Genomic DNA, 25,498 nt, shown 5'->3' with positions numbered 1-25,498 from the left:
TCCCTCCCCCATGCCAGCGAGCCCCGCGCCCCGCCCCCCTGCAGACAGAGGCAGGAGGCTGGCTGGTGCAGCGATGTTTAATGGCAATTTGTATAAACCAAGCCCATGCACAAGTAGAAAGTGCTCGTGGAGCTGGCAGGAGCCCCGCCGCGCCAGGGAACCACACGTTTGGCCGCGCAGCCCTCCCCGGGCGCCTTAAATAGATTCTTCACTATACTCTGTATGTTACAGTATGTACAAGCCCCCTGTCCTCGGGGACGGGACTCCGCGACGCGGTCCTTTGCACACCCCTCCCTTTTGGCCCCGGATGAGGTGGCCAGGGTCGGGGTGACCAAGAAAGACAGGGCCGGGGAGGAAACAGACGCAAACATGCGGAGTCGGGGTGGGGGCACGGTCAGCCCCAAAACACGAGGGTGCGCAGAAGGCGGGGGGGGGGGGGGAACCGAGGCGGATACATTCAGACTCATCGAACAAATAAATAAGGCAAGTCAGGAAGGGGAGAGTCGGGTGCAGGCAGGGAGGGGGCTGTGGAGGAGGGGCAGGCAGGGCTCCGTAGGTCACAGCTGAAGATGCAGGTATGTGGGGCGTGGGTCTTCAGGAGCCTGGGACCCAGAAGAGGAGGCACAACCAGAAGAGGGATGTGGGAGCAGGTGTGGGGTGGCACTATAGCCCCTACAGAGGGGTTGGGGAAAGCTGCCAACAGGGGCTCCCCCTGCCCCAGACATCGCTCTTCCTGTTAAGACTGCAAGAAGGGCCCTGGGGTGGTGAGAACGGTGGCAGACCGCTTGGTCAGGTGGCCAGTCCCGGCTGAGGAAGCCCTTCCAGCTCCTGGTTCTGCTTCATTTCCCTCATCCTATGGAGAGACAAGGACCGAGTCAGATAAGGGAAGTGTGGCCAGGCAGAAATACACTGAGGGGAGGGACACGTGGGCACCTGTGTCGGCAGCGCCGCAAGAATCTCATGATCTTCCTGGCTGCCTGGTCCTGCTTCTTAGTGAGAAAAGAGCCTCTGGTGGAAGAAAGATGTATGGGGGGACCTCAGAACACCTAGGCACCCCACATCCCCAGCCCCTTGGGAGCCCCACAGGGAAGCATGGATGGGCAAAGCAATGGGAAACAGGGAATGGACTTGGTGGAGCAGGATCCGGTGAGGGCTGGAGTGCTCAGGCCATACTTGTTTCGAGCAGGCAGGGGCCCTGAGGGCCGATGGGCAGGCCCTGGGCGGCGGCGGTAAGAGCGGTAGTGCTGCTGGATGAGCACAGCAGCTCGGCGGCTCTGCTGAAATCTCTTCTGTTCATAGTAACTTCGGAACTTGCTCTGGATCAGGATGGCCGCCTGGGTCATCTTTTTATAGAGTGCAAACTGTGGGAATGGGGAAGAGGGGCAGGGGCTGAAATGGAGGAACAGGGGACTCAAGTTCCTGAGGATCAGCCCCAGGGTAGGTGGATGCAGGTCTCTTTAACCCTCACTCATGGAAAGGCTAAATCAGCACAGACAACTCACACCCAGATCTCATGCCTGGTACCTTAAGTGCAATCCAGGTCAGCTTGTGGAGAGAGAAGGGGAGTTAAGGCTCTGGTAGCAGTCTTGGAGTGTGTGTGATGTGACTTGTTTGTATTTTGTTTTGATTTTTAATACAAGGCCTTGCTAGGCAGTTCAGGCTGACCTTGAACTTACTGTGTAGCCGAGGCTGGCTCTGAACTCAGTCCTCCTGCCTCAGCCTCCCAAGTGCTGGGATTACAGGCCTGTGCCACCACACCCGGCTGTTGCCACCACATCCTTTGAGAGGACTCACCTGTTTGTACTTCCGGTAACAGCGCTGGATCACAGCTGCTGCTACTTCCTGCTGCTCCTTCAGCCTACGGCCCTGAGGGGAGAGAAAGTCTCAGCACCTTACCGCCCACCTAGAGTGTTGTAGGCCTTCTAGTTTCTCAGGGGCCCCAAGATTCTTTCTCTAGTGTGAAGGCGAGTGTGGATAACCACTCTTCCTCCAAATGTCCTGGGAGCCCATAGTCTCCCCTTACTTTATTCTGATAACCATAATCCCCTAACCTTGTACTTTCGGAAGGCTGTCTGGATGACTCGGGCTGCCTCATACAATTCCCGCTGTTCGTGATCTGACAGTGTCAGCAGGGCAAAGTCACTTTCCATCTTGCCACTGGTAGATGCAGAGAGAAACTCCGCCCAGGAAGGTGTTGGAGGGACAGCCAGATGACCTCGCTCAAAGGGCAGTTCACTGTGGGAAACAAGAGAATGAATGTTATGGGGTATCCGAGGTCCCTGGTGTCCCATCTACGGGTGGCTATGAAGGAAGGCCCCCAGCAAGTCTAGAGAGAATAGCTTCAGAGTTCATGGGCCAGTCCAATTCCTTTCTCACAATATTATGGGTCTCAAGTAGACAGGTGCTTTGGCTGTGGGGAAGCCTGCTTCCTCCCTCCTTTTTCCTTTGAAGAATCTGGAGGCTTTTTCCAGAGCTAGTCACCTGGGAGGGGCAGAGCTAGGAAAATGGTCCACATTCTCCAGGTAGCTGGCCAGCCAGGACATGGTTTCACTGAGTCCAACAGCCCCTGTCCGCTCCCGCATTGAGGCTCCAGCCTCAGGTAGCCCCACGAAGTCCTCTTGTTTAATGCGCTCTGGAGTGGCTTCAATGATCTGCTTAGCCAGGGAGATCATATCCACCTGGATGAAGGGAACAGTTGTGTAAGCCAGGAGGGGACCCCCACTGCCAGGTGCTTCTGCTCTCCTGAAGCTATAGCCTTTGGGCTGGGGAGATAGCTTAGTGGCATAAGCGCCTGCCTGGCAAGCTCAAGGTCCTGAATTTAGGGGCCGGAGAGATGGCTCAGTAGAATAAGCACTTGCTTGGCAAGTATAAGGGTCTGAGTTCAATCACTGGTTCCGCCAAAAAATAAAAAAAAGAAACAAAGGTCCTGAATTTGATCCCCGGTACCATTAAAAAAAACCCACAAAGGGGCCGGGGAGATGGCTCAGTAGAATAAGTGCTTGCCTGGCAAGCGCAAGGGCCTGAAAGCACAAGGGCCTGAGTTCAATATCCGGTTCCGCAAAAAAAAAAAAACAAAAAACAAAAACCACAAAGCTGTAGCCTTGGTCCACTCGACTACCAGATACCCTTCAGGGACTGCTCTCTTGCTAACTGATTTTATCACTGCTGCTCCTGATTAGTTCACTTATTCTTGCCAGCTCCCGGGGCGGGGGTGGGTGGGTGTTGAGCAGCCACTGTGCTCTATGTGGAGATCACAGGATAGCAAGCACACATGCTACATGGGCAATCAGGAGGGGAGCTAATAAAGGACTTGACACCCTTCTAGGCTGAATGCCAAAAGTCCCACTGGTGCCTGCTCCAATGGCAGCCAACCAGCACATCTTTCCCTTGAGCTTAGCCCTGACTCACCCCACCCCCTTCAGCTCTCCAAGAATCAGCCCAGTCTTTGCTGGCCACATGAACTGTTTTAGCCAGTCCTTCAGTCCAGCCCTGAAACCTGTAGTACTTCCTGTTCCTATACCTCACCCAGCCTTTTTTGTGGCGGTCTCTTATGTGTTTGTATTTAGACTGCTACCTAATTACTCTTTAGCCCTTCTTTTTTATGTATTTGGTACAGGGTCTCACTACACAGCTTGGATCCTGCTGCTTTCAGCCTCCCCAGCACTGGGCTTATAAGTGTGTACCATCACGCCTGGATTTGTTGGCCAGCTCAGCATGTGGTGCCAGGGATCAAACCCCTGACCCTTCTTTAGCCTTTCTAGAGCAAGTTATCCCCTGGTTCTAGGAGGGAAGCACATAGCTAAACTTGAAAATGTATTCCTTCGTTTTCTCATTCATTCCATAAGACTTCTAGTTTATTTTTCTTTTTCTTTTTTCTTGTGGAACCAGGGATTGAACTCAGGCCCTTAAGCTTGCCAGGGAAGCAAAGACTTCTAATTTCTTGGCTTTTAACATGTGCAAGTCTCCTTCCCACCCCAGATCACTTCCTGTTACTTCTGTCTTGCCAACTCATTGTCTTATATACTTCCCAGCTACCCACTATCTTCTGGTTCTCCAAGAACCTTGTCCTTTTATGGATCAACAGGTAATCACTAAAAGCCCAGCTGTAAGTGAAGATATTTGCCAGAATTCCTACATTCTGCTGCATTATGACTACAAGTCACAAGATTTGAAAGGAGTTGTGCAAAGAATTACCTTGCCTGTCCCAAAACGGGAATGTAAATAGCCCTTTTTCCTAAAGTGAGGCCAATCTCTGATTCTGGATCATGGAATAGTCTGCCTCACTTCATGTCTGTACCCACTGTACTTTTAGCCCTCATAATTATGCCAATATAAACAGTACCGGGATCACATCCACAGACTGTGGGGCATCGGTGTCCTCTGGAACAGCCCCATCATCTGGGGCTGGCGGGAGAGCAGGAGGAGAGGGTGGGGACCCTTTGGGGTTGGTGGCTTCAAAGTCCATGAGGAGCCAAGGGGCTTCGGGTATACCCGAGGAGAGCTGGCCTGGGACCATCTCCTCCATGGTGATCTCAGAGGCTGGTAGAGGACCAGGAGGAGGACTGCCATCTGGAGCACTAGAGTAAGCTGATGTAACAGAGAAAGTGGCATCTGACATCTCCGAAGGTGAAGAGACACTGCTGAGACCTGCAGGGCAAAAGAAGTGGGTAAGGGCAGTGGAACCTATGGGCCACTGAAGTCTCCTACTCGACCTTGTTCTCAGCCTCCCTGGCTGCTCTCCCAAGGCTCCTGTTGTCTCCTCATCCTCGCTTCCTCTTCCACTTTCTATTTCACACCCTTGGGCTTTGTCCTGGCCTATCAGTATCCCTCTCAGAAAGATCAGGAGCCATGCTCACCAGTATCTGGGCTAGAAGAGGGGGGTGACAGGACAAGTGGGGGTTCAATTGATGCCTCTTGTCTCTGCAGTTCTTCTAGGCAGCGGGCAAGGCGCACATGACCCCGGGAATGAGCAACAGACAGGGGTAGACGGCCTAGAGAGTCAGGTATGCTCAGTGCCTGTTGATTCCAACGGAAAAGGAGCACAGCAGCTTCCAGGTGTCCCAGGGCACAAGCCCACATCTAGGGAAAGGGAGGTGGAAGTGAGGCCAGGGCTCTTCTAAGTGGTCAGATCCTGCACGCCTGGTCTACCCGACTCTTCCTTCATTCTTCAAAGATCTTTCCTTTAAGCTCTGTGCCCACTCCCTGCAGCCTCACAGGACACTGGCAACCTCACCAGAGGAGTGCAAGAGAAATGATCCACGTTGAGCGGGTCAACTTCTTGCTCTAAATCCAAGCTTCCAGTCTCCACACTCCTGAAAGGGAGAATAGGCGCCATCAGGTTAAAAAAGGAGCAAAGCATGAATGTTAAAAGTAAAGGGTCTAGGAAATGAGCTGTGTAGAAGCACTAAGACCAGTGAGATCAGGCAGGCAGATTAGTTGATTTAAGGAGATCAAGAAGTCCCTGACTTGCCAGCGGATAAATATGCCAGTCTTCTCCCTGCCCCTTCCCATAGTGGCCTCCCCCTTGACAGAGCTGCAGCCCCACATCCCTTGGCACTGCCATCCCAGTAGCTGCCCAGCCCTCTCCCTGCTGCCCCTGCTCACCGCCACTGGCTCAGGGTCTCAATGAGGCGGGCATAGCCCTGGGCAGCAGCCAGATGCAAAAGGCTCATGCCCCGGAAGGGGCTTCCATGGGTCAGTCGTTCAGGACCCCTCCAGGTGGAGCGTGGAATCATGCTCTCTACCAAGACCACCACACGTGCCTCAAACCCAGGTCCCTGGCCTTCATCCTGCAATACATGGGTCTGTATGCAGAGACCTGGGGATCCATTCCAAGTTATCCTCTAGTGTTTAACTCTGTCCCCTCCCTCACTTCCTATCCCAAGTTCCTACCACCCAGCCCATTGGTTCTTAGACGTTAGGACCTGAGCCCCAACTTCCTTGACCCCCTCCCCCACCCTCTCCTTTCACCTCCACCCTTCTTCAGACCAGAAATAGTCTAAAGCCTGTCATGCCAAGAGGGTGCCCAGAATAGCCACTCTTGCCACGAGGTGGGGGTGGGAGCAGGGTGACATCAGGGAGAGGGAGGAGAACTGGCTGAGGAAGCTAGGGACAGGCAAGTGAGGAGAGCCATTTTCTTTAGGCAGACCTTCCCATTCCCTGTGGTAGGCACCCCCCACATACACAAAGTACCTGTATTGGATGCGCCTCAGGACCCTGGCAAGGTGCCTGCCCTGCTGCTGCAATTTCTGCCATCCGCTTCTCCATTTGCTCCAGGCGCTCCAGTATGGACATCCGGAACTGGTTGTCTGTGGGGAATGGGATGGAAGTTAAGTGGGCAGGATCTGGGAGGTGCCCTGAACATCATAACTGGCGTTGTCCAAGTCTGGAGGGTAAAGACACAGTCATGTTTTTTTTGTTTTTTTTTTTTTCACTCTTCCCAAAACAATAGCTCCCTTTACCCTCTCACTTCCTAACTAAAGCCCACCAGAGTTCAGTCCTTAAACTAGGGCTCTTAACCTCATCCAGAAACTAGAAACTAGGATGGCAACCCAAGTAGTTTCCTACAAATCAGAGGTAGGAATTTCCCAACAGGCCAGTCAACCTCCACTGCCCCAAATCATACATGGCTTGCTCTCTCCCTGCATTTTCCTAGGCTAGTGCTCCCTCAATTCTTAGCCCCAGACACTACCTTTGTCCCCCATGCTGAGGCTAAAGGACTCCAGGGTCCTTCCAGGCTGTTAATCACTGCTCAAAAGGAGACTGGGACTGTGATTTGAAAAGCACCACCCCTTCCTCCCAGCCCCCCACAGCTGTCCACAAAGAGGATGGTGGGGGGAGGGAAGGTGACAGAGATGAATAGCCATGTCCATTCTTCCTACTCCTCCCCCCAACCCCATATACAAATAAGCATGCAAACACACAACCCAAACTATATCTGTTTCCCTCCCCAAAGCAAACAAGCCCAAGAAGGGGAGCCAAGAGAAAACAGGCACGGAGACGGGGAATTCTGGGGATGTTCCAGGATGCCAGGCTAGGAAGGGAAGAGGTGATACAAGGGCAGAGGGTTAGAGCGTGATAAGCAGAAAACCAGGTATGACAGAGCAGCGGGAGCAGAAAATATAAACAAGGTGAAGGAGAGGAGAGAAAGGTCAAAGAGCTAGGGGAAGTCGAAACCAACCAATAAGCAAGGAAGAAGCAAGTTTGGAGGCTGTCTTAAGTGACAAGAAGAGGAAGGTAGGAGACCCATGGGGAGATGGTAGCCCAAAGATAGCAGAAAAATAAGACGATGAAAAAATCCAAGAGAAAAAAGAGCCAAACAGATCTGGCAAGATCCCAAGGTAGGCAGGCTCAAGTCACATACACCAAATCTAACACCTGCACTTGTGCTTTGTGATGACAGTGGCTCCAAGAATGAGACAGGACTAGGGACCAGAGCCTCTACAAAAGAAGTAGGTTGAAGCGAGACAGGGAAAGCTAACACAGGACAGCAGAACTGAGAGAAACCAAGAAGCTACAATGGGGACTGCCTAGGGTGATGGCACACAACTATAATCCCACACTAGGAAGGCTGAGGCAGGAAGATCAGCCTAAACTGCTAACAAGACTCTTGTCTAAAAATTAAAAAAAAAAAAAAAAAAAAGAGTAAGAAGAAAAAAGAGAAAAGCACCAGGAGCAAACAGAATGTTTTCAAACTACCAGGAGAACCAGCAAATGGATCATAAGTGGTTCCAGATTTAGATACACCTACACACTCATATATAAGTGTACATGTGTGCCTCTGTGTATGTAAGAAAGTACACCAAGATATTAGCAGTGGATATTACTGAATAATAGAGGAAATTTCCATTCTCTCTTCTGTGCTTTTCTGTAGTTTCCAAACTTCCTCTTAATGAACATATGACTTTATAAGCAGAAGAAAGAAGTAGAAATCTAGATGTATCTACAGAGTTATAAGTAGCAACTATATATTGCTCTAGAGCTTGTCCCTGTACCAGTCCCTTTTGTCTAGATCCCATCCATTGGGATGGAGAAGACAGGGACAGAACTGGGATAAAGACATGTCCAAAATTCACAGGGAAAAGGAGATGAAAGCATTTCCTGGTACATTCAGAAATGACCAACAGTGAGCCAGGTATGATAATGCAGGCTTGTAATCCCAGCATTCTGGAAGCTAAGGCAGGAAGATTGCCATGAGTTTGAGGCCAACTTGGGCTACACAGTGAGTTCAAGACTAGCCCAAACTACAGAGTGAGACCCTGTCTAAAAAAAAAAAAAAAAAAAAAGCCAGGGATATAGCTCAGAGGCACAAGCACCTGCCTGGCAAGCACAAAGTCCAGAGTTCAGTCCCCGGCACTGCAAAATAAAAAAAGACTGATGGAAAAATGGTATAGTAGGAGCTAACAACAGCGTTCTGCATGGTCTAGAAATGTGTCATGCTCACAGATTATGGGGCCTAACATGGTGTGAGAGAGCTCAGTACTCACCATCCAGTGACAACCAGTCAAGCTGGGTACTAGGCAGAGACAGGAATCGGCGGGCTCTATACTCAAAGAGCACAGAAGCTGAAAGGGGTCCTTCCCGCCCTGCCACCTGCAAAGACACCAGCCCCACTTCGTGGGCTGGGAGAGCAGAATCAGTGAGAAGGGCTCTCGTTCCCTGGCTCCTGTAGTCACCTGCGTGAGGTCCACTGATGATCATCCTAGTTCTATTTCCCCTACTTCCTTGCTGTGAGCTGAGAAGCTTTAGTAAGTGGCCTTGGCACCAACTCAGAGTCCATTTATTCAAGAATCTCTGCTATGAACCAGATAACTTGTAGATTCTAGGTCCTGAATTTAAGGATGTTACTTGATAACAAAGTTTGGAAGTCGAGAGTCAAAAGACACCTATCTTATGAACAGTTTGATGGTGGTTAAACTCCTAAACTTCCCAACCAGAGTCCATGACCTTGCTACTGAGGTGGGGGAAAGGGACACTTGCTGTTCACTGGCTATGTCCAGTGAGTGTGGTGTCCCATAGAGCCTGGGAGGTGAAAGCAGGACTTGATCCCAAGACCAGGTAGAGACATTTTCCCCCTATCCTTAGCTTTTGCATCTTCATTCCATTTCCTTCCACATATGGTTGAATGGAGCTATTGGGAGCCGTTGGGAAATAATACACTCATAGATGGCCAATCTATCCACTTGTAACTCTGGTGGTTCCTGGAGTTTCACAAGAAGACTCATTGTTGAGTGCAGGGTCAGGGGCAAGGGTGGTAGCTAAAGGGCGAAGAAGTCAGTTTACTAAAGTGATACTGTCTTGTTGAGCTTTCTGCAGTGACAGGAAGTTCCTTATCTGCATTATATGATAGGGAGACCACTAGAATGTGTGGTTTTTGAGTGTTTGACATGTAGTCATTGTGACTGGGGAGATGAAAATTTAATAAAAATTTAATTAAGCGGGTACTTATGGTTATTGGCTTCTGCACTGAACACGATAAGTCTAGAACAATGTCCCAGGACTGGTCAAAAACAACCAGTATTTCTCCCTTGTCACTCTTTCTGGCTTGGGAGTTGGAGACTGCCTCCAACCCAGCCAGAGAAAATAGACACACATGAAAGACCACTTTGGCCAAGGGTCAGACCTCACAGGCAAAGAGGCCAAGGAGTCATGAAAAGAACAGAATTAACTAAGGTCACTGGTTAGCTAATGAGTTGATTTCTTGAACTAGGACCTAGATTTTCTTACACCTATGGCCAGGCTGTTTTGCCTGCTGGGAGAGCCTGGGGTCCAACCTCAAAACTAGATTTTTTTTTTTTTTTCTGTAAGAATATCCTATTGGTTCTCAGTATTTCCTAGAAGGCTGGGTGCCTTGATCTGTCCTGTTTTGTGTTGATCTCTTCCCCTACCGTACCCAATCCCCATACCGGGACAGTAGCATCGTAAAACACCAGGCTGGACAAGCGAGGCTGGCACCGCGATATGATCAAAGACACAGGAGTAATGCTCAGTGGTCTCCGTCCATGGACCTGTGATGAGCACCTTGACCCCACCCTGCAGACAGAAGTCAAGAGAGCCACATGATTGACATTGGCTGTTCACTCAGTCATCACTCCCTTACCAGACTATCTTCTACATGGCAGGTCCATGTGCTAGAATCTGGGGGTACCCAGATGGACAGGACCCAGTGAGGTGAGGCCATGCAGTCTATCCCTCCTCCCAACCTTTCTGTCAAGTAGTTACATGATCTTTAATAGATTCTTTTGACTGTACCAGAAACAGGGAACTCAGGTTCTCCCCAAGATGACTTATGAGAAGAAAATTCTGTTCTTGGGTTAATTTACCTACTGCAGTTCCTCCTTTCCCTCTCAGAGGCAGCGTAAAGCAGAACTTCTCCACTACTCTGAGAGATAGTCTTTAAGCTTCCTAGAGTCTGCAGTCACATTCCCCATTGTGTTTCTTTTCTAGTCCAAAGCGCCACAGTTACCTCCCTCTGAAAACAGTCACCAAGGGAATGAGGTCCCTGGGGACACTCCTACAAGCATGCTAACACATGGGAAGCGGAGGAAGGGAGAAGGGTTAGTGGGTGAGGGCTAAAATAGGAGAGAAGCTGTACTGTGCTTGAGTGGAGGACGGGAAAAGAACCCAAAAGCCCTGAAGGGTTTGGAGGTGTGGCTCAGTGGTTGAGTGCCTAGCATGCATGAGACTCTGAGTTAAAACCCCAGCGAGACACACACACACACACACACACACACACACACACACACACACTAAAGCTCATGGAAGCTAAGTCACAGTTCATAGTGTCAGGGAATTTGAAAACAAATGGAAGAAGGGAAGAGATAAGCTTGAGACTCACCTCTGGGTAGGACCACTCTGGGGAGAAATCTGTGATGGTGGTAAGAGCAGGAGAGAGCTGGGAGGTTGGAGCGGGGATGCTTGGAGCCTCGTCACTGATGAGTTCTCCCATAAGGTCTGGGAATGATGAAAGACTGAAAGGCTCCAGCTCACTGGCCCCACCAGGTCCACCAAACAAGTTCTCCCCTCTTGCTACCCTGCCCGTTGGCTCCAAGGGGGCAGGTGAGGATGGGGATGAAGGAGGGGGTGAAGGTATGGGTGGGGCAGCCCCCTGGCCCTTATGCTCCTCCCCACCATCATCATCTTGGATGAAAAAGCAGTTTCCTTTTTTCCCAGCTGCTCCTGTCTGGGGAGGTGGACACCGAGCTGACACCTGGGGCTCCAGTGCAGCAGCAGGCTCCAGAGCAGGACAGGGAGTATGGGCAGCCTCTGCCTCAGGGAAGTCTGGGCTCAATCCTTGGCCCCCTCCATATGTCTGGCCCCTTTGGGGGCTGTTGAGGAAACGATCAGGGTCAAAAGCAGGGCTCGGTGGTGCTGGTGGAGCAGAGGGCTCAGAGCCGACAACCACAGCCAAGCTCACAGAAGGCCTGGGGTCAGCCTGGGAAGCCAAGTGCCTGGTGGGTGTCAAACCACCAGTACGCTGCTCCAGTCCTGTGAAGAGGAGGATGGCAGTGCCTCCTCTCGAGGAACCCCCTCGAGAGGTGGGAGGGCTAGGTCTGACTTCTATGGGCTCCACAAAGCCTGATGAGGATGAGGAGGAAGAAGAAGATGGAGAGGTGTGTGCCTTGGGAAGCTCTGGGGGAAGTGGGGCTATCAATGGAGGAGGCTCTGGGGGGTGGGGTATGGAGGTGAGGGTTAAAGCTCGGGGCTCCACTTTGGGAGAGATGATGCGGTGTTTCGTGCTGCTACATTTGTGAGTAAGGCTCCCGGAACCTAGAGTAGAGAGAGTTGGGCGAGGAGACATGATATAAGACAAATTCTATTTCTGCTTTCCCTTCCTAGAAGCCCTTAAATAGTATTTCCCGGGACTGCCCCATAGACCAGAAGTGTAATACTGATTATGGCCGCTGGGAGGCATCAAAAACGACTCTTCCTCCCTGCTCCCTTTTTTCCTTTTCTTTCTTTCTCTCTTTCTTCTTCTTCTTTTTTTTTCCAGAACTGGGTATTGAACTCAGGCCCTTGTGCATGCCAGGGAAGCACTTATTCTACTGAGCCATCTCCCCAGCCCTGATCCCTGCTCCCTTTTCCTTCAAAATACACAGAACTGGAAGAATACTGTAGAGGATTCCTATCTTGGGGGAATGGCTGACAGCAGTAGGTAAAGGCATAGAAAAAAAGGCAAAACAGAAGCAGGGCCACAATGGTGGTGCACACCTGCAATCCCAGGACTTGGGAGCCTGAAGAAGGAGTAATGGTACTTTAAGGCCAGCCTGGGCTACATAGTGAGTTCAAGGCCAGTCTGAACTACATAGTGAGACCCTGCCTCAAAAAAACCAAAACAATAAAGAACAGAACAAAGGTGGTGACAAAGCCAAGGCTGGTGTACTTGATAGTGTGGGTGGGGGCTGGAGGAGGAACTGCTAAAGGTAGCTGCAGAAAAGAGTGTGGGCTGCCAGGACTGTAGAGTACAAGGAGCTGGGGCCAGTGTTGCCAGATGGGAAGGCTCATCTGGCCCATCTTCCTTGACATGCAAAAGACTTGCAAATCAGCATGCAAATTCCATCAAGATAGATACAGAGCAATCTGGCTAGGTGGAAAAAAAGAGCTCCAGGATAAGGGTTTGCTCACCAAGACCCCCACTGCAAAGACAAGCGTGGGTTCGGGGTGCAGGCTTGGTTGGATGGGTGTCCAAGATCTGCTGCACCAGCTGTTCCACAGAGAACTCCTCTGTCCCATTCCCACAGCTCCACTTGATGCCATGAACTAGAGGAGAGTTGGGGGAAGTGCTGTGGTACCTCCAAAATGCCTCAAGGAGCTCCTCCAAGCACCTGACATGCTGAACAGAGGCCAGCAGCCTGAGACTGCTGCAACATGTAATTGACAGCTGTCCTTCATATTCCACACCTTACACAGCATAGAGGGTTAGAATTCCTGCAGGAAAGCAACCTTCCAGGTTGGAGGAAAACTGTCACCCACAGGCTTCATGGTATAGAACTGCACTGCCTTTGGGAGGCCCTCTTTCCACTCTCCACTTGGAGCTGTATCCCTGCCCTGCTCCTTACACATGGGCTTTAGCTGTCCCAACAGCTCCTCCCGGGACCACTTCAGCCACTCTCGCCGATCGCTGCTGATGGAACAAAAGATGGGGCTGCAGCCCTTTCCACAATCCTCCAGGGCTGGGACGTTCAGGTAGTGCACAAGGACGATGTCAGGGTTCTGAGAGCACAAAAGCCATGGGGTCTTGAGATCCAAAGGGTCTGCTTCCTAATCTTTGCCTTCTTCCTAAGCAGCCCCCTTCAACTCACCCTCCAATTTCTCATTCCATCTCCAACCCCCCTTCTCTTTTCTTCCCTTTTAGAATCTAATTCCCTTTCAAATTTTCCACTTTATCTTTTCAGACCCCCATGTCCCTCAAAGAGCCAGGAAGAATCTGACTCCATCAGCTCTTCCATCCTTACCTGGAGCAGCCAGTAGCAGCGCCGATGGAATGTGGGGACGATGGAAGAGTGAACGTAGCAGCCATAGAGACACTGCCAGGAGACAGGCTGGGGTGGGGGGAGGGCTAGTCTGCTCCCCAAGTCTTCCTCTGTTCAGTCCCTTTGCAGGAATCCCAATCTTTCCACCAGTTCATCTTCAACCCCCTTCTCACCCCCACCTATTCCCCACCTTTCAAATTCCAGCAGCCCCAAGTCATAGATAAGGGACAGAGAGAAGGGAAGAGTGGGACTGGACCTTTATAATGAGGGCCAGATTAAAGCTATAGTACTATCTAGAAATTCAAGGGCAGAGCAAGAATGCATCTGAGAAGAAGGAATGAACTGGGAAGAGAAACCTGAGTTTAGAGTATTATTGTTTAGACTTCTGTGAAAAATGTAAGACAGTTGAGGGGATTGGACATCAATGTTCTAAGGCCTGGGAAGCTGTGTTGTGGGGTAGGGGAATAGGAAGCAAAGTGGGCTCAGTGATCTGTCAGCTGATCTGAAGTGAGCGGAGAGAAGTGACTAGAAATGGGGAGGCAGTGCTGGAGCCCAGCTCTGGGTGGAGGGAGGTGGGACAAGGGCAGGTGACTGGATGCCAGATCCTCTTACCTCCATGCCCTGGACCTTCAGCTTCATGTGGTCCTCTCGGGTGGTCTTCCCATCTTTTCGCTTCTTCCAGAGGTAACCATCCTTCCGATATTTCACCTTCTTGCGGTTGTAGAGGATGATGGAACCATTCTGAGGTCTAGGAAAGGAAAGGGCTGGCCTCGAATTCTGTGAATAGAACTCATGACTCCTGCCATTCCCACCTTTGAGAACTTTCTCACCTTGTCTTTGGGGCACAAGATAGCCACTCATCATGCTTCTCAAAGGTGATCAGGTAGGATGCAATCTCCTGTAGGAAATGAGGTACTCAGATAGATGTTCCCTTCGTAAAGTCTTAGGCTGCCCTCTTGGTCATCAGCTCAAGTTCTTACTCTCTGGGAGTTGTGTAGGTAGTGGTGGATGCTTCCAGGTATCTGGGTCCAGCAAGGGCACACTGTTATCTTTTTTTTTTTTTTTTTAAGACACAGTTGCTATGTAGGTCAGGCTGGCCTTGAACTGAAAGGGATCCTCCTGCCACAGCCTCCCAAGTGCTGGGATTATAGGAATGTGCCACCACACCTGGCCCCACTACCCTCTTAAGAATTTCAGGTTCAATCACAGACAAAATCTAATCTGCTCTCCTGTCCCTCCCAGCTGGAGCCTATGTCTAAGTCAAGTTCATCATCCATTCTTCATATCATGTATGATTGTACTCTTTCCAAATCCCACTTGATAACCTTTTTTGAGAAAAAACCTTCAATGGCTTAACCAAGAATTCAAGATTCCTTAGCTTGGCTCCAAGGTCTCAAACCATCATTCCCACTATGTGCCATATTCCACTTACCATTCCTGCCACATGGGGCCACAGATTCCTCCCTGAACATGCCCTAAATGGTCACCCCCTGCATTTTAGCATCTAACAGCCTAAAGTGCCATGCATTATCCCCCTGTGTCTGGAAATGCCAGTCATCTTATAGGCTTCCCAGATGGCCCATGGTCCCTTTAGCCACCCTGGCTCTTCCTAAAGGCCCATATTATGTGCAACAATCACATGTTCACACATAGCCTTTTACTGACAGTTCTCATATCAAATCAATGACTATCAACTCACAACTGCATAAAAAGCTCTACATATGCAGGATAGTGAAGGTATCTAACATAAGGACTGTGCCCTTCTGGAGCAGCCTGCATTAGTGGTGGTTAAAAGCAGGGGTTTCAGTAAGATAAACTCCAAGAGGTAAATCAGTTTCCTCATCAGTTACGTGGGTGTAATAATCTGAGATAGTAAAGGCCAAGTGCTTAGCATGTCAGAAATACTTATTGGGGTAGCTGTTGTTTTACCCAGGAGGATACACCAAAAGGTGAACTCCTACAAGATTCAGGTATTTACACTTTGCCTTTGAGTCTCTAAGAGCCTACAAAAGTGCTCTAAGGAGTATCCATAGACAGAAAGCCTCACTGTCCTCCAGCCCACTAGGGCTTGCTGGGCCCTAACCCCCAGGCTCCCTAGAAAACCTCATTTGTATTCCACCGGAGTCGCTCTGGAGGCAGTAGTGGGCACCGAGGAAGACACTCCAGCAGCTTCTTGGGGAGGAAGATCTTCAGGTGGTGGCTGTTCTCTGGAGGGAGCCAGAAGGAAAGGCTTAGTGTGCTGCTCTGGCACCCGTGTGAGAGAGGCACCCCAGGGAAAAAAGGGGGAAACTGCCACCAGGACAAAGAGCAGAAAAATTCAAGGATCAAAGAGCTACCATGTATGAGAACATAAAGGCTGTGCCCAAACTGGGAACCCACGTTGTGAACTCACCAGCAACCTCAGTGGTGTCCTTGGTATTCATGGTGAGGGCTCCAGGGGGAGGGGGGGCGCAAGGTCACCCCCGGCCTGAGGGGCCGGGGGGAGGGGGAGTCCGTGCTGGAAAGAGATTGAGGTCATGGCAGAAGCCTCTACTTTAATCCATGATGAGGACCATAAGGTGGGGTAAAGGATGCACAACAGTATCTTCATATCTCAAAAAGGCGAGGAAGAAAAAGGGGCTAGATTCTGATGTGACAGGAGAACCAGGGAATGGAGGTAAGGGAGAACCCAGATATGGTACAGGTACCAACATGAAGTGGAGAGACAGGACACCAAGATGCCACAGAATGGACTGACCAGGAAAAAAAAAAAGTGGGTGGGGGAGGGGAGAAGGCTGTCATGGCTGGAGCCTCAGAGCCCTATAGTTTGGGCCCTTGCAGCAGGTGAGGTTATGTTGAGGTCTGGTCCCAGCCGCTGAGACTCAAGGCATCCAAGCCTTGGAGGATGGTTGGACAAGAAAGTTTGAATGCTGGGGCAGGGTGGGAAGTGTAGGTCAGGGTGGAGAGCTGGGCCTTGGAAGACACACCCTGGGTTCCTTCTCTGTTTGATTTTTCCAAAGGGAAGGACAGATCTGATAACTGACCTCACCTATTCTCTCTCCTCCAGGTTGGTCAGGGCCTGGTAGAAACTGGGCTAAACACACAGCTTCTCATGCTTCTCATCCTGGGGACCATCCTCATTGCCCACTAGCACCTAGATTCCAAATACCTCTGCCTTCCCTGGCTACCAGGCCTACCCTAGCCCCCTCTACCGCTCCGGTTCCTGCCTGATCCTCAGCCCTTCAGCCTCAGCCTTCAGCTCCCTCAGATGGGACCGAGGAATCTCTCCGCGCGGGCTCCACCAGGTGTCAGGGATGCAGAGGGGAGGAGGCCGGGTCTGGCTCAGCCGGCCAGCCGTACTGTGAGGCTGGGGTTGGGGTAAGGACTCCGCCCCAGGGCGCAGGTGCGCAGTCCAGGCTAGGCAGCCTGTCGGGGTGAAGAGGGGAGTAGGATCTAGGCTGGGGACCAGGGGGCGACACGGGACTGGGACGCCCGGTGCTCGGGAGATCCCCATGACAGGGCGGGGGTCCCGGGAGAACCTCCGAGGTGGGAGGCTCCCTCCTGCACACAGGGATGTTCTGGAGAAGCCTCAAGCAGTCCCCTCTCGAGCCGGCGACGAGTGAGAGGCAGTGTGGGTGCCAGGTGCGGGGGTCTCAGGGCCAGTTCCTAGCACGCACAGGACCTCAGTGGGGCCCTGCGCCGAGCGGCGCCCCCTGGCGCGGGGGAGGAGGACGGAAGCGGGGAGGGGACCCGGGAGAAGGGACGGTGGTCCTGGGCGCCGCGCTCCAAGGCCCGACCAGGTGAAGCTGCGCCCCCTGGCGCGGGGGCGGAGAGGCGGGCGACAGGCCCTGGCGCTTACCTCCCGGGGTCCCGCGGGTGACGGCGGCAGCGGCCATTCTACCCCCACACCGACCCCCCCCAGCGCCGGCTGACAGCAGCGTCCAACGTCACTGCGCACGGGGCGGGGCCTCCCAATTAAGGGGATGGGGGTCGGGAAGGGGATCTGGGGTTAGCGCACGTGGGACTGGGGGGATTGCGCCGAGGAACTCGGCTCCGGGGCCCCTGGGTCAGGCCGCAAAGCAGCCCGCTTGGAAGTCCCTAAAGGGACAATGTTGCTGAGGGGCCAAGTCCAGATCCCAAAGGCGGAAGCTCCACCGACTGCGGGCGGTGACTCCAGGTCTGGGAGGATGGAGTGGAGCGACAGACTGTGAGAAACTCGACGCTTCTAGCCTCTACTAAGGCTCTTTGACTTTGGGGGCGCAGTTCGACTTCTCTGCAGCAGGGTGCTCCATAAGGTGAAAGGAGTGCCTGCTCCTTCCAGTTTAACCTCTTCATCACTAATTCGAAGAGAGACAGACAACTCCCAGCTCTACTTGCTTGCCCTTTAATAACAGAAAACATGAAAAGGAACACAGGGCCTGAAGCGGGCTTAATGGAAAACTGGGCTTAATGGAAAACTGGGCTAGGGCATTGCTGTGAGAGGGGCGATTGAGGTGGAAGCCCAACGGGGCTGTTTTTTTTTTTTTTTTTACAGTACTGGGTATCGAACTGGGGACCTTGTACTTGGCAGGAAAGCACTAATGCCCCCTGAGCTATATCCCACCCTCGCAACCCCCAACAGGGCTATGAATGCTTAGTCTGGAGACTAGGAAGGGCAGTTGGAGAGGCAAAGGAAGGGGAATCTCTTTGATGCGAACAGTGGGACAGTTCTGGTGATAGAACAGGTTTTGGGGCCTTTAAAACATCACGGGTGTTTTGGATGGTGTTTTCCTAACTCTTCCGACTCCAACTCAATTCCCCAGGGATAGTGGACAGGGTTCCTCCTGGCTGTGACAGTGCTGTAGACCACAGAGCTCAGCTGCCTGGAAGTGCAAGCCCCCTCCTGGCCTAGGGGACTCCAAGGAGACCACAGCAACTGTATTTGAGAAACAAAACAACAACAACAAAAAAAAAAAAGCAAGAAAAATGAATCGATGGAAAAATACAGCCCTTTCCAGATGTCCTGGTTCAGGCACTCTTTTCCCCAAGTTGCTGGCTCTCACCTACTTTATTTTCGTTTCTCTCATCTCCAGCTATACAACCTGGCTCTTGGTTTCTGCTATTTCTCTGTGCAAGAGCAGGGATCTACATCCCCGCCACCCTACGCAGGTGTTCTCCAGCCATACCTGGGCCCTGCCAGGGTTGATAAAATGGTCCTCTCCCTGTGGATAGGCTGACTCCTCCTTTGTCAGATCAGGGTATTCGCTGGTCTTGAGGAATCCACAGCCCTCTTCATGAACCTCCAGTGGTTCAGGTGCATCTTCAGAGGTGCCCCACTGGGCCTTCTTTAGTCTGTGGAGACTTCAGGCTTAGGAGAAAGGTGCCTGCAGGCCAGGCTTCCTGTCTCTGTATTCCTCCTCTTTCTGTTTTGAGGTATTTCCTGTGGGCTCCTAGGATATTGTCACAGGATCTTCAATTTACCAGTCCTGGTTTTCTGTGCACATCCCCCCCCCCCAGACTGAAGTATTTTCAGTCCAGGGACCCAGAGGTGACCCCTAGCTCCCCTAGTTCCATGGTATGCTTGCCCATATTTAGTGATCCAGTTTCAACTCCTTCTTGCTCCTGTGGCTCATTTGCCATCTGTCACTCTTGCCACCTTATAGAAATTTTGTTTCAGTTCTACCCAAGCCCACAACTGCTTTCCAAATAATCTCCAATTCTCTCAAAATTGTCCTTTGCTTAGCTCAGACCATCCTGCCCCAACCCTCCTGGGCTCCCAAAGCCCAGATGAACACCTCCTTACTCATTGATGGTTCTCTGGCGCCTCCGCAGGTCCTCCAGGTGGTAAGCAACGGCCTTCACCTGCGCTGGGATGCCCCCCGATCCTTGATGCATTCTGTCCAATCTGGGCCTCCTTCTCTTTCTTCTGCAAAGCATCTCAGGGGGTGGGAGCCCCTCAGGAGGATATAGGCCAGGCTGGGAGCAACCAGTGGCTCTCTGTGCCAGAAAATGAGCAAAAGGAGCTAGAAGGTCTATTGGGGAAGCTTGGATTGAACTTGGAGGTCAGGAGTCTTGGGAAGCCCAGATGTGAAATGGAAAAGACATGATGCCTGAGTCCCAGGAAGGAGGGTCTGGTCAGTGCACTGGTTGAGAACTACCAGAAATAAGGGATAAAAAGGACAGCTGGGGGGCCGGGGAGATGGCTCAGTAGGATAAGTGCTTCCCAGGCAAACGCAAGGGCCTGAGTTCAATCCCTGGTTCCACAAAAAAAAAAAAAAAAAAAAAAAAAAATGGACAGCTGGGGACACTAAGGCATTAGGTGCAATTTTAGCACAAAAGTGTTGAAAGGTGTAGTATATCATACCAGCATGGGTGGAATGTACTGTTCCTCCATCCAGATAGGGCTGTGAGGCACAAGAATGGGGCCAGAGTCAGAGAGAATAACCCATACAATACTGCTTCTCTGGTGACCTCACCCAATAATGTGTCTGGTATTCGGAGTCCCAGTCAGTCTCCAGTTTCTCTTTTTCTACTCACCTGGATCTTTGGGTGAGATTCTCCCAGAATGTATCTCCATAATACTTGGGTATTGGTTTGAGGCTCTGGGAAGGCAGGCCAGGGGATAGGCAGCGACTGACCACTCTGGAACACCTGAGGCAAGGACAAGGTAGGCTTCTGTCTAGCTGTTCTATTGCATCATCTACTTACTTTTGGGATTCAGGAGCCCGTCCTTCTATAGGACCAGATAGCTGCTTATGTTCCCTAAGACATGACCACTCCGTCCACTGTAGCTAAGACAAATGGCAAGTGGAGACTGGAGATGGGGTCAAGGTAGAAATGGGCTGCTGTTGGAGTCTGAGATCTCAAATTTCTATATTTGTTTGTTTGAGACAGGACCTCTCTCACTTTGTAGTTCAGGCTGGTCTTGAACTCACTGTGTAGCTCAGGCTAGCCTCAAACTCACTATTATCCTTCTGCATCAGTTTCCCTAGTGCTAGGATTACAGGTATGTACCACCACACCTAGCAATCATTTATTCATTTATATATTTTTATGTATTTCATACAGGGTCTCACTACACAGATCAGACTAGTAGCGATCCTCCTGTTTTCAGCCTCCCAAGAGCTGGGATTACAGGCTCATGCCACCATGCCCACGCTATCCAGGGGCAGGGCTGGCACACCTGCCTGGGATCAAACCCTGGTCCCTGTGTCTGCCTAAGCAAGTGCTTTAATCTGCTGAGCTATCTGGCTGGTCCCACATCTAGCAATCTTAAACTTCTATACCTCATAATCAGTGAACTTAATATTTAACAAGCAGGGTTGTTAAAAGGGAAGGTCCTGGTTATTCAGGCAGTTTGAGGACTCCTTTAGGTCAATGCAAAGAACCAGGAAAGAACTTTTGTCACCTCTGTCTCAAGGGCTAATATCACAGATAAGGAGATGTATACAGAGCTATTTGAGAACAGTGCTTACCAGTTCCAAAGCTCCCAGACTGAATGACTTCCCTCTTGATCTCTAAGAAGTGGAGTGTCCTGAGACTTAGACTAGGGGCTCCTTCTGCTCTCCATCTCTATTGCTCTCCTTAGTTGATCTGACTCAGTGTCATAGCTTTAATACTACTGTCTTAGTTGCTTTTCTCATTGCTGAGTGAGAGTACCTGACATCCGAAGTTAAAGGAGAGATTTCTGGTTTGTTTGTTTTTTTCTTTTTTGTGGGGGGAAGTGACCAGGGATCGAACTCAGGACCTTGTGCTTGCCAGGAAGGTGATGCTTAGGCCACTGAGCTATCTCTTCAGCCTGAGGTGGTTTTTGTTGTTGTTGTTTTGTTTTGTTTTTGTTTTTTAAGTTTACTTTGTGCTTTTTTCTTATTAATTTTATTGAGAAACAAATAGCAATGAGACAGTTTTGAAACAGGTTAGTAGGACAATTACAATAATTAATACATTGCATAGTGTTCTCTTCATAGTAGTTATTCATAGTATAAGATGCAGACATGATATCCTGTCCAAACGCTATTAGTACAAATCTTTCTTCTCATTGAATTAAGAGACAGTAGATGTATATCTATCCTATTTTGTGTATACAGATACAAAATGGTCTTTCATTTATATCCCTTTTGTTTAGTTTTGTCAGAGATGGGTATTCCATTGCCATTTAAATATTGTAGGTGTGTAAATTCAGCAAAATAATCCAATATAGTCCAGTAATCCATAATAGTAGTGGGTTATTCATAGGACTGGAAATTTCAGAAGTTGTTGACTTGAGCCTTTTACAGCTCAGCATATTAATATGGTTTTACTTTTTTTTTTTTGCGGAACCAGGATTGAACTCAGGCCCTTGTACTTGCACTGCCAGGCAAGTGTTTATTCTACTGAGCCATCTCCCTGCCCCAGGCTTTTTTTTTTTGGTGGAACTGGGGATTGAACTCAGGCCCTTGCGCTTGCCAGGGAAGCGCTTATTCCACTGAGCCATCTCCCCGCCCCCCCCCCCCAGGCTTTACTTTTTTTTTTTTAATTTTATTTATTTATTTGTGTGTGTGTGGCCAACTCAGCCCACCAGGGGTGGGCTGGCTGGCATGTGGTGCTGGGGGATTGAACCGTGGTCCCTGTGCTTTGCTAAGCTTGTTCTAAGTAGGTGCTTTAGACCACTGAGCCATCTCACCAGCCCAAAAGGCAGCTTCTTCTTTTTTTTGTGGAACCAGGGATTGAACTCAGGTCCTTGCGCTTGCCAGGGAAGCGCTTATTCCACTGAGCCATCTCCCCAGCCAGGCTTTACTTTTTATACCTTGTTTTTATGTTTGTTTTGCTTTTGGTGGTACCAAGGATTGAACTCAGGATCTTGCACTTGCCAGGAAAGCACTTATTCCACTGAGCTATCTCCTGGCCCCTCCAGTCCAAGGTTTCTTTCATAGTTAGCTGGCTCCAAGGCAGGGTGGCATGGCAGAAGGGCATCACAAGAGAGAAACAGCAGATGGCAGGCAGAAGGCAGGAAGGCAACAAAGTAGCAAGTGACAGATAGTAACCACAGCAGCCCTCTTTCTGTCTGTCATACTCTATCCAGGTTACTTTCCCTTAGGGCAGGTAGCACTCATAGCCAGGGTGGGGCACCCTTAATTTTTTGCTACATGAATTAACCCAGCATCCCACACTCCAGATCTAGCCATCTCTATAAAGTCCCATCTATGACTGCATGAGGCTTTTGTAAGACATCTAGACACAAGCCATAACAACTGCCAACAAACTGACGGCTCCCAAATCTGTTTTTCCAGTCTGTCCTGGTTCCTCCTTGGGATCCACTCAACACCCACCCCCAGCCTTCCCCTTCTTACTGAAAGGCACCCTAAATGGCCAACTGCTAGGCCCCAATGCCTGGTTTGCTTCACTTTTCCTTGATTCCCAAATTCAGTCTGCCATAGGCCTTATAAATTCTACATCTGAAATCTACTTGAGTTTTACCAATCTTCGTTTACCATTTCATTCCCAACACCATATTCTATAGCATTTCCTTCCTGGACTACTGAAATGACTCTCCTCTCCCTGCTCCCATTTTCATCTCCCTACAGCCTGTTCTTTATAGAGCAGTGAGAGTAATCTTCTTAAAAATATGATTATGTAAAGTAATACAAGTTGGGTTTTTTTTTACAAGTTTTTTTTTTTTTTTTTTTTTTTTTTTTTTTAACCAGGTATTGAACTCAAGTCCTTGTGCTTGCCAGGGAAGTGCTTATTCTACTGAGCCATCTCCCTGGCCCCATGATACAAAGTTTGAGAGGTACTTCAAAATAATTTGGGAAATGGGGCTTGATAAGTGTAGACACATGCTGATTTTTTTTTTTAAGGTTTATTTATTTATGTGGTACCAGGGATTGAACTCAGGACCCTGCACTTGCCAGGCAGGCGCTTGTTCTACTGAGCTATCTTCCTAGCCCAAGTGCAGACACATAAAGATTATCTATATAATGATAATTACTAATGACTGAAATGAACGCATCCAGGTTGGGTTTTTTGTTTTGTTTTGTTTCAGAGACAGGGACTTGCTATGTAGCTCAGACTAGCCTCAAACTCATGGCAATCTTTTTGCCTCAGCTTCCCAAGTTCTGGGATTACAGGTGCCTCCTAAACCCATATCCAGGTTTTTATATTATTTTTTCTACTTTTGTATTTGTTGGAAATTTTCCATTGTTAAAAAAAAACAAACCAAAACTTGAAAAAAATGTCTATTTATGGGGCCGGGGAGATGGCTCAGTAGAATAAGCACTTCCCTGGCAAATGCAAAGGTCTAAGTTCAATCCCCGGTTCCACCAAAAAAAAAAGTCTATGTCACTCCTTTATTTATTTCCACTAATTTTAATTGCCTTTATATCCTTTTTTTTTTTTTTTTTTGATACAGGGTCTCGATCCACAGTTTGGACTCGTGATCCTCCTATGTCAGCCTCCCCAGTGCTGGGATAACAAGGCATGTAGCACCATGACCAGTTTCAGGGCTGGTAGGCATACGGTACTGGAGCTCAAACTTGGGACTTTGTGCTTGCCAGGTAGGTGCTTAGACTGCCAAACTATCTCCCCAGCCCACTCACTGCCTTTAAAATAAAATCTAAGGGGCCGGGGAGATGGCTCAGTGGAATAAGTGCTTCCCTGGCAAGCACAAAGGCCTGAGTTCAATCCCCGGTTCCGGGAAAAAAAATAAAAAAATAAAGTAAAATCTAAACTCACATATTTAGCTATTCTTTTCTCTCTCTCTCTCTCTCTCTCTCTCTCTCTCTCTCTCTGGCTTAGAAACGAACAATACATCTTCAATAGTCCCATACACATTCAAAACATGTGATTTTAAAACATGTAATTTAAGGGCTGGGGAGATGGCTCAATGGAATAAGTGCTTCCTTGGCAAGTGCAGGGACCTGAGTTCAATCCCCGGTTCCACAAAAAACAAAAACAAAACATGTAATTTAAGTTAAAATTGAACAATAAAATTAAGTTAAAATTCATCTGTAGTCCATGGATATCCTTTAGTGATTGACAAGTCTATAGTGGCTTTTGGAACCTTTCATTGCAATTGAAGGCATCCACACATTAGATAATTGCAGATGGGCCAGCAGAAGAGCTTCTCTAGATAGGCAAAGTCAGACTGCAACAAATGAGGAAGGGTCCCTTTTCCTGTTTCTTTAGATTTAGGCCATTTCATCCCACCCTGGGCACTATACTCAGCCCAAGTTTGAAAATGTACCAAAATAAGGTACAATCAAGTTGTGAATTACTATCCATTTTTCTGTTTTCATCCTGTTCTCTGTGTCTTCTTCAATAGGGTTACAGGCCATTCCCTCCTTGTCACATTGCATCCAGATTTAATGTTTATGATTGTTTTTATTTGGGGGTTTCTGAAAGTGGACTTTCAGATTCAACTGCATTCTTGAGAAGTAGTAATCTGGAGGCTTCTATGCCATTTCAATCTCTGCCATGAAATAAAGACCATGTATAAAAAACAAAAACAGGCCTGTAGGCCAGTTCAGCTCAGCTAGCCCAGGAAAGGATACTCCTTATAAAACATTTACAAGACAAACTCAAGGTAAAATTTTCTAGGAGGGCACAAGCATACCAAATATGTTGTCCCTGAGGTGTTGTTTGGTTTATTAAGTGCTTCATTTTGGTTTGAGGTTGATAATTACAATTTTTTAAATTTTTGGCATCTTCCTTTACCTTGTCAGACAGCTTTAAAATACTGACTTCTCTAAGTATAAAAAACAAAGTTTCTAGGCAATGAGTCTACTTGAAATGATCTCTTTGGTTTCCTCTGGTTCATGTGCCATGTAACATTGTGCCAAGGAAGTCCCTAGACATAGCTGCCACTTGCTGTGGTTTCTTCAATTCATGGGCCCAGCCTCAGTCTCCATTCCTGCTTCTATACATTTTCAAGACTGCAGGGAGGGGCTGGTGAGTTGGCTCAGTGGTCTAAGGCACCAACTTAGAACAAGCTCAGCTAAAGCACAGGGACCACGGTTCAATCCCCCAGCACCACATGCCAGCCAGCCCTGCCCCCTGGTGGGCTGAGCTGGGCCGCGCACACACACACACAC

At 49.5% G+C, this 25,498-nt stretch overlaps 2 protein-coding genes across 7 annotated transcripts in view; both read right to left on the bottom strand.

Moving 5' to 3' along the window:
- Positions 1–63: 63 nt before the first annotated feature.
- Camta2 (calmodulin binding transcription activator 2) lies at positions 64–17,380 on the bottom strand. Of its 4 annotated transcripts, none has more exons than XM_023723263.1 (22): positions 17,311–17,380; positions 15,865–15,969; positions 15,576–15,679; positions 14,303–14,370; positions 14,085–14,220; positions 13,455–13,541; positions 13,059–13,212; positions 12,625–12,759; positions 10,838–11,769; positions 9,906–10,032; positions 8,487–8,621; positions 6,193–6,308; positions 5,605–5,789; positions 5,234–5,312; positions 4,857–5,079; positions 4,343–4,647; positions 2,482–2,678; positions 2,052–2,235; positions 1,795–1,866; positions 1,174–1,361; positions 934–1,008; positions 64–853 (listed from the first exon to the last, which is right to left on the bottom strand). In XM_023723263.1, the coding sequence occupies exons 2-22, from the start codon at positions 15,893–15,895 to the stop codon at positions 790–792; spliced, it is 3,597 nt and encodes a 1,198-aa protein (XP_023579031.1). In that variant the 5' UTR covers positions 15,896–15,969; positions 17,311–17,380; the 3' UTR covers positions 64–789. The 4 variants fall into 4 exon arrangements, with proteins under 4 accessions (XP_023579031.1, XP_023579032.1, XP_023579033.1 ...); XM_023723264.1 differs by having other exon boundaries at positions 13,455–13,526; XM_023723265.1 differs by lacking the exon at positions 13,455–13,541.
- A 605-nt stretch (positions 17,381–17,985) lies between these two features.
- The window catches only part of Inca1 (inhibitor of CDK, cyclin A1 interacting protein 1), a 12,464-nt gene continuing 4,951 nt past the window's right edge, over positions 17,986–25,498 (bottom strand). The window contains exons 3-7 of one of the 3 annotated variants that reach the window (XM_023723272.1): positions 19,968–20,081; positions 19,795–19,834; positions 19,234–19,406; positions 18,617–18,782; positions 17,986–18,366 (exon numbers count right to left, since the gene is read on the bottom strand). In XM_023723272.1, the coding sequence (XP_023579040.1) occupies positions 18,196–18,366; positions 18,617–18,782; positions 19,234–19,406; positions 19,795–19,834; positions 19,968–20,081 (664 nt within the window). In that variant the 3' untranslated portion in view covers positions 17,986–18,195. Of the gene's footprint in view, positions 18,367–18,616; positions 18,783–19,233; positions 19,428–19,794; positions 19,835–19,967; positions 20,082–25,498 lie in introns of all 3 variants that reach the window. The other 2 variants (XM_023723271.1, XM_004638509.2) reach the window with 2 other exon arrangements.

The sequence above is a fragment of the Octodon degus genome, unplaced genomic scaffold (genome assembly GCF_000260255.1).
Source record: "Octodon degus isolate 3935 unplaced genomic scaffold, OctDeg1.0 scaffold00098, whole genome shotgun sequence".
NCBI classification, from domain to species: Eukaryota; Metazoa; Chordata; class Mammalia; order Rodentia; family Octodontidae; genus Octodon; species Octodon degus.
Note: the sequence above shows the minus strand (reverse complement) of the source record. Positions and strands in the feature narration are given on the sequence as shown.

Bases quoted from the DNA above. Each gene is read 5' to 3' on its own strand.
- Camta2 (XM_023723263.1), bottom strand. From the start codon at position 15,895: ATGAATACCAAGGACACCACTGAGGTTGCTG. The intron at 14,371-15,575 runs GTTTTCTAGGGA...CATTTCCTACAG, and splicing joins TCCGGTGGAATACAAATGAG to GAGATTGCATCCTACCTGAT. The intron at 854-933 runs GTGCCCACGTGT...GTCTCTCCATAG, and splicing joins TTGCGGCGCTGCCGACACAG to GATGAGGGAAATGAAGCAGA.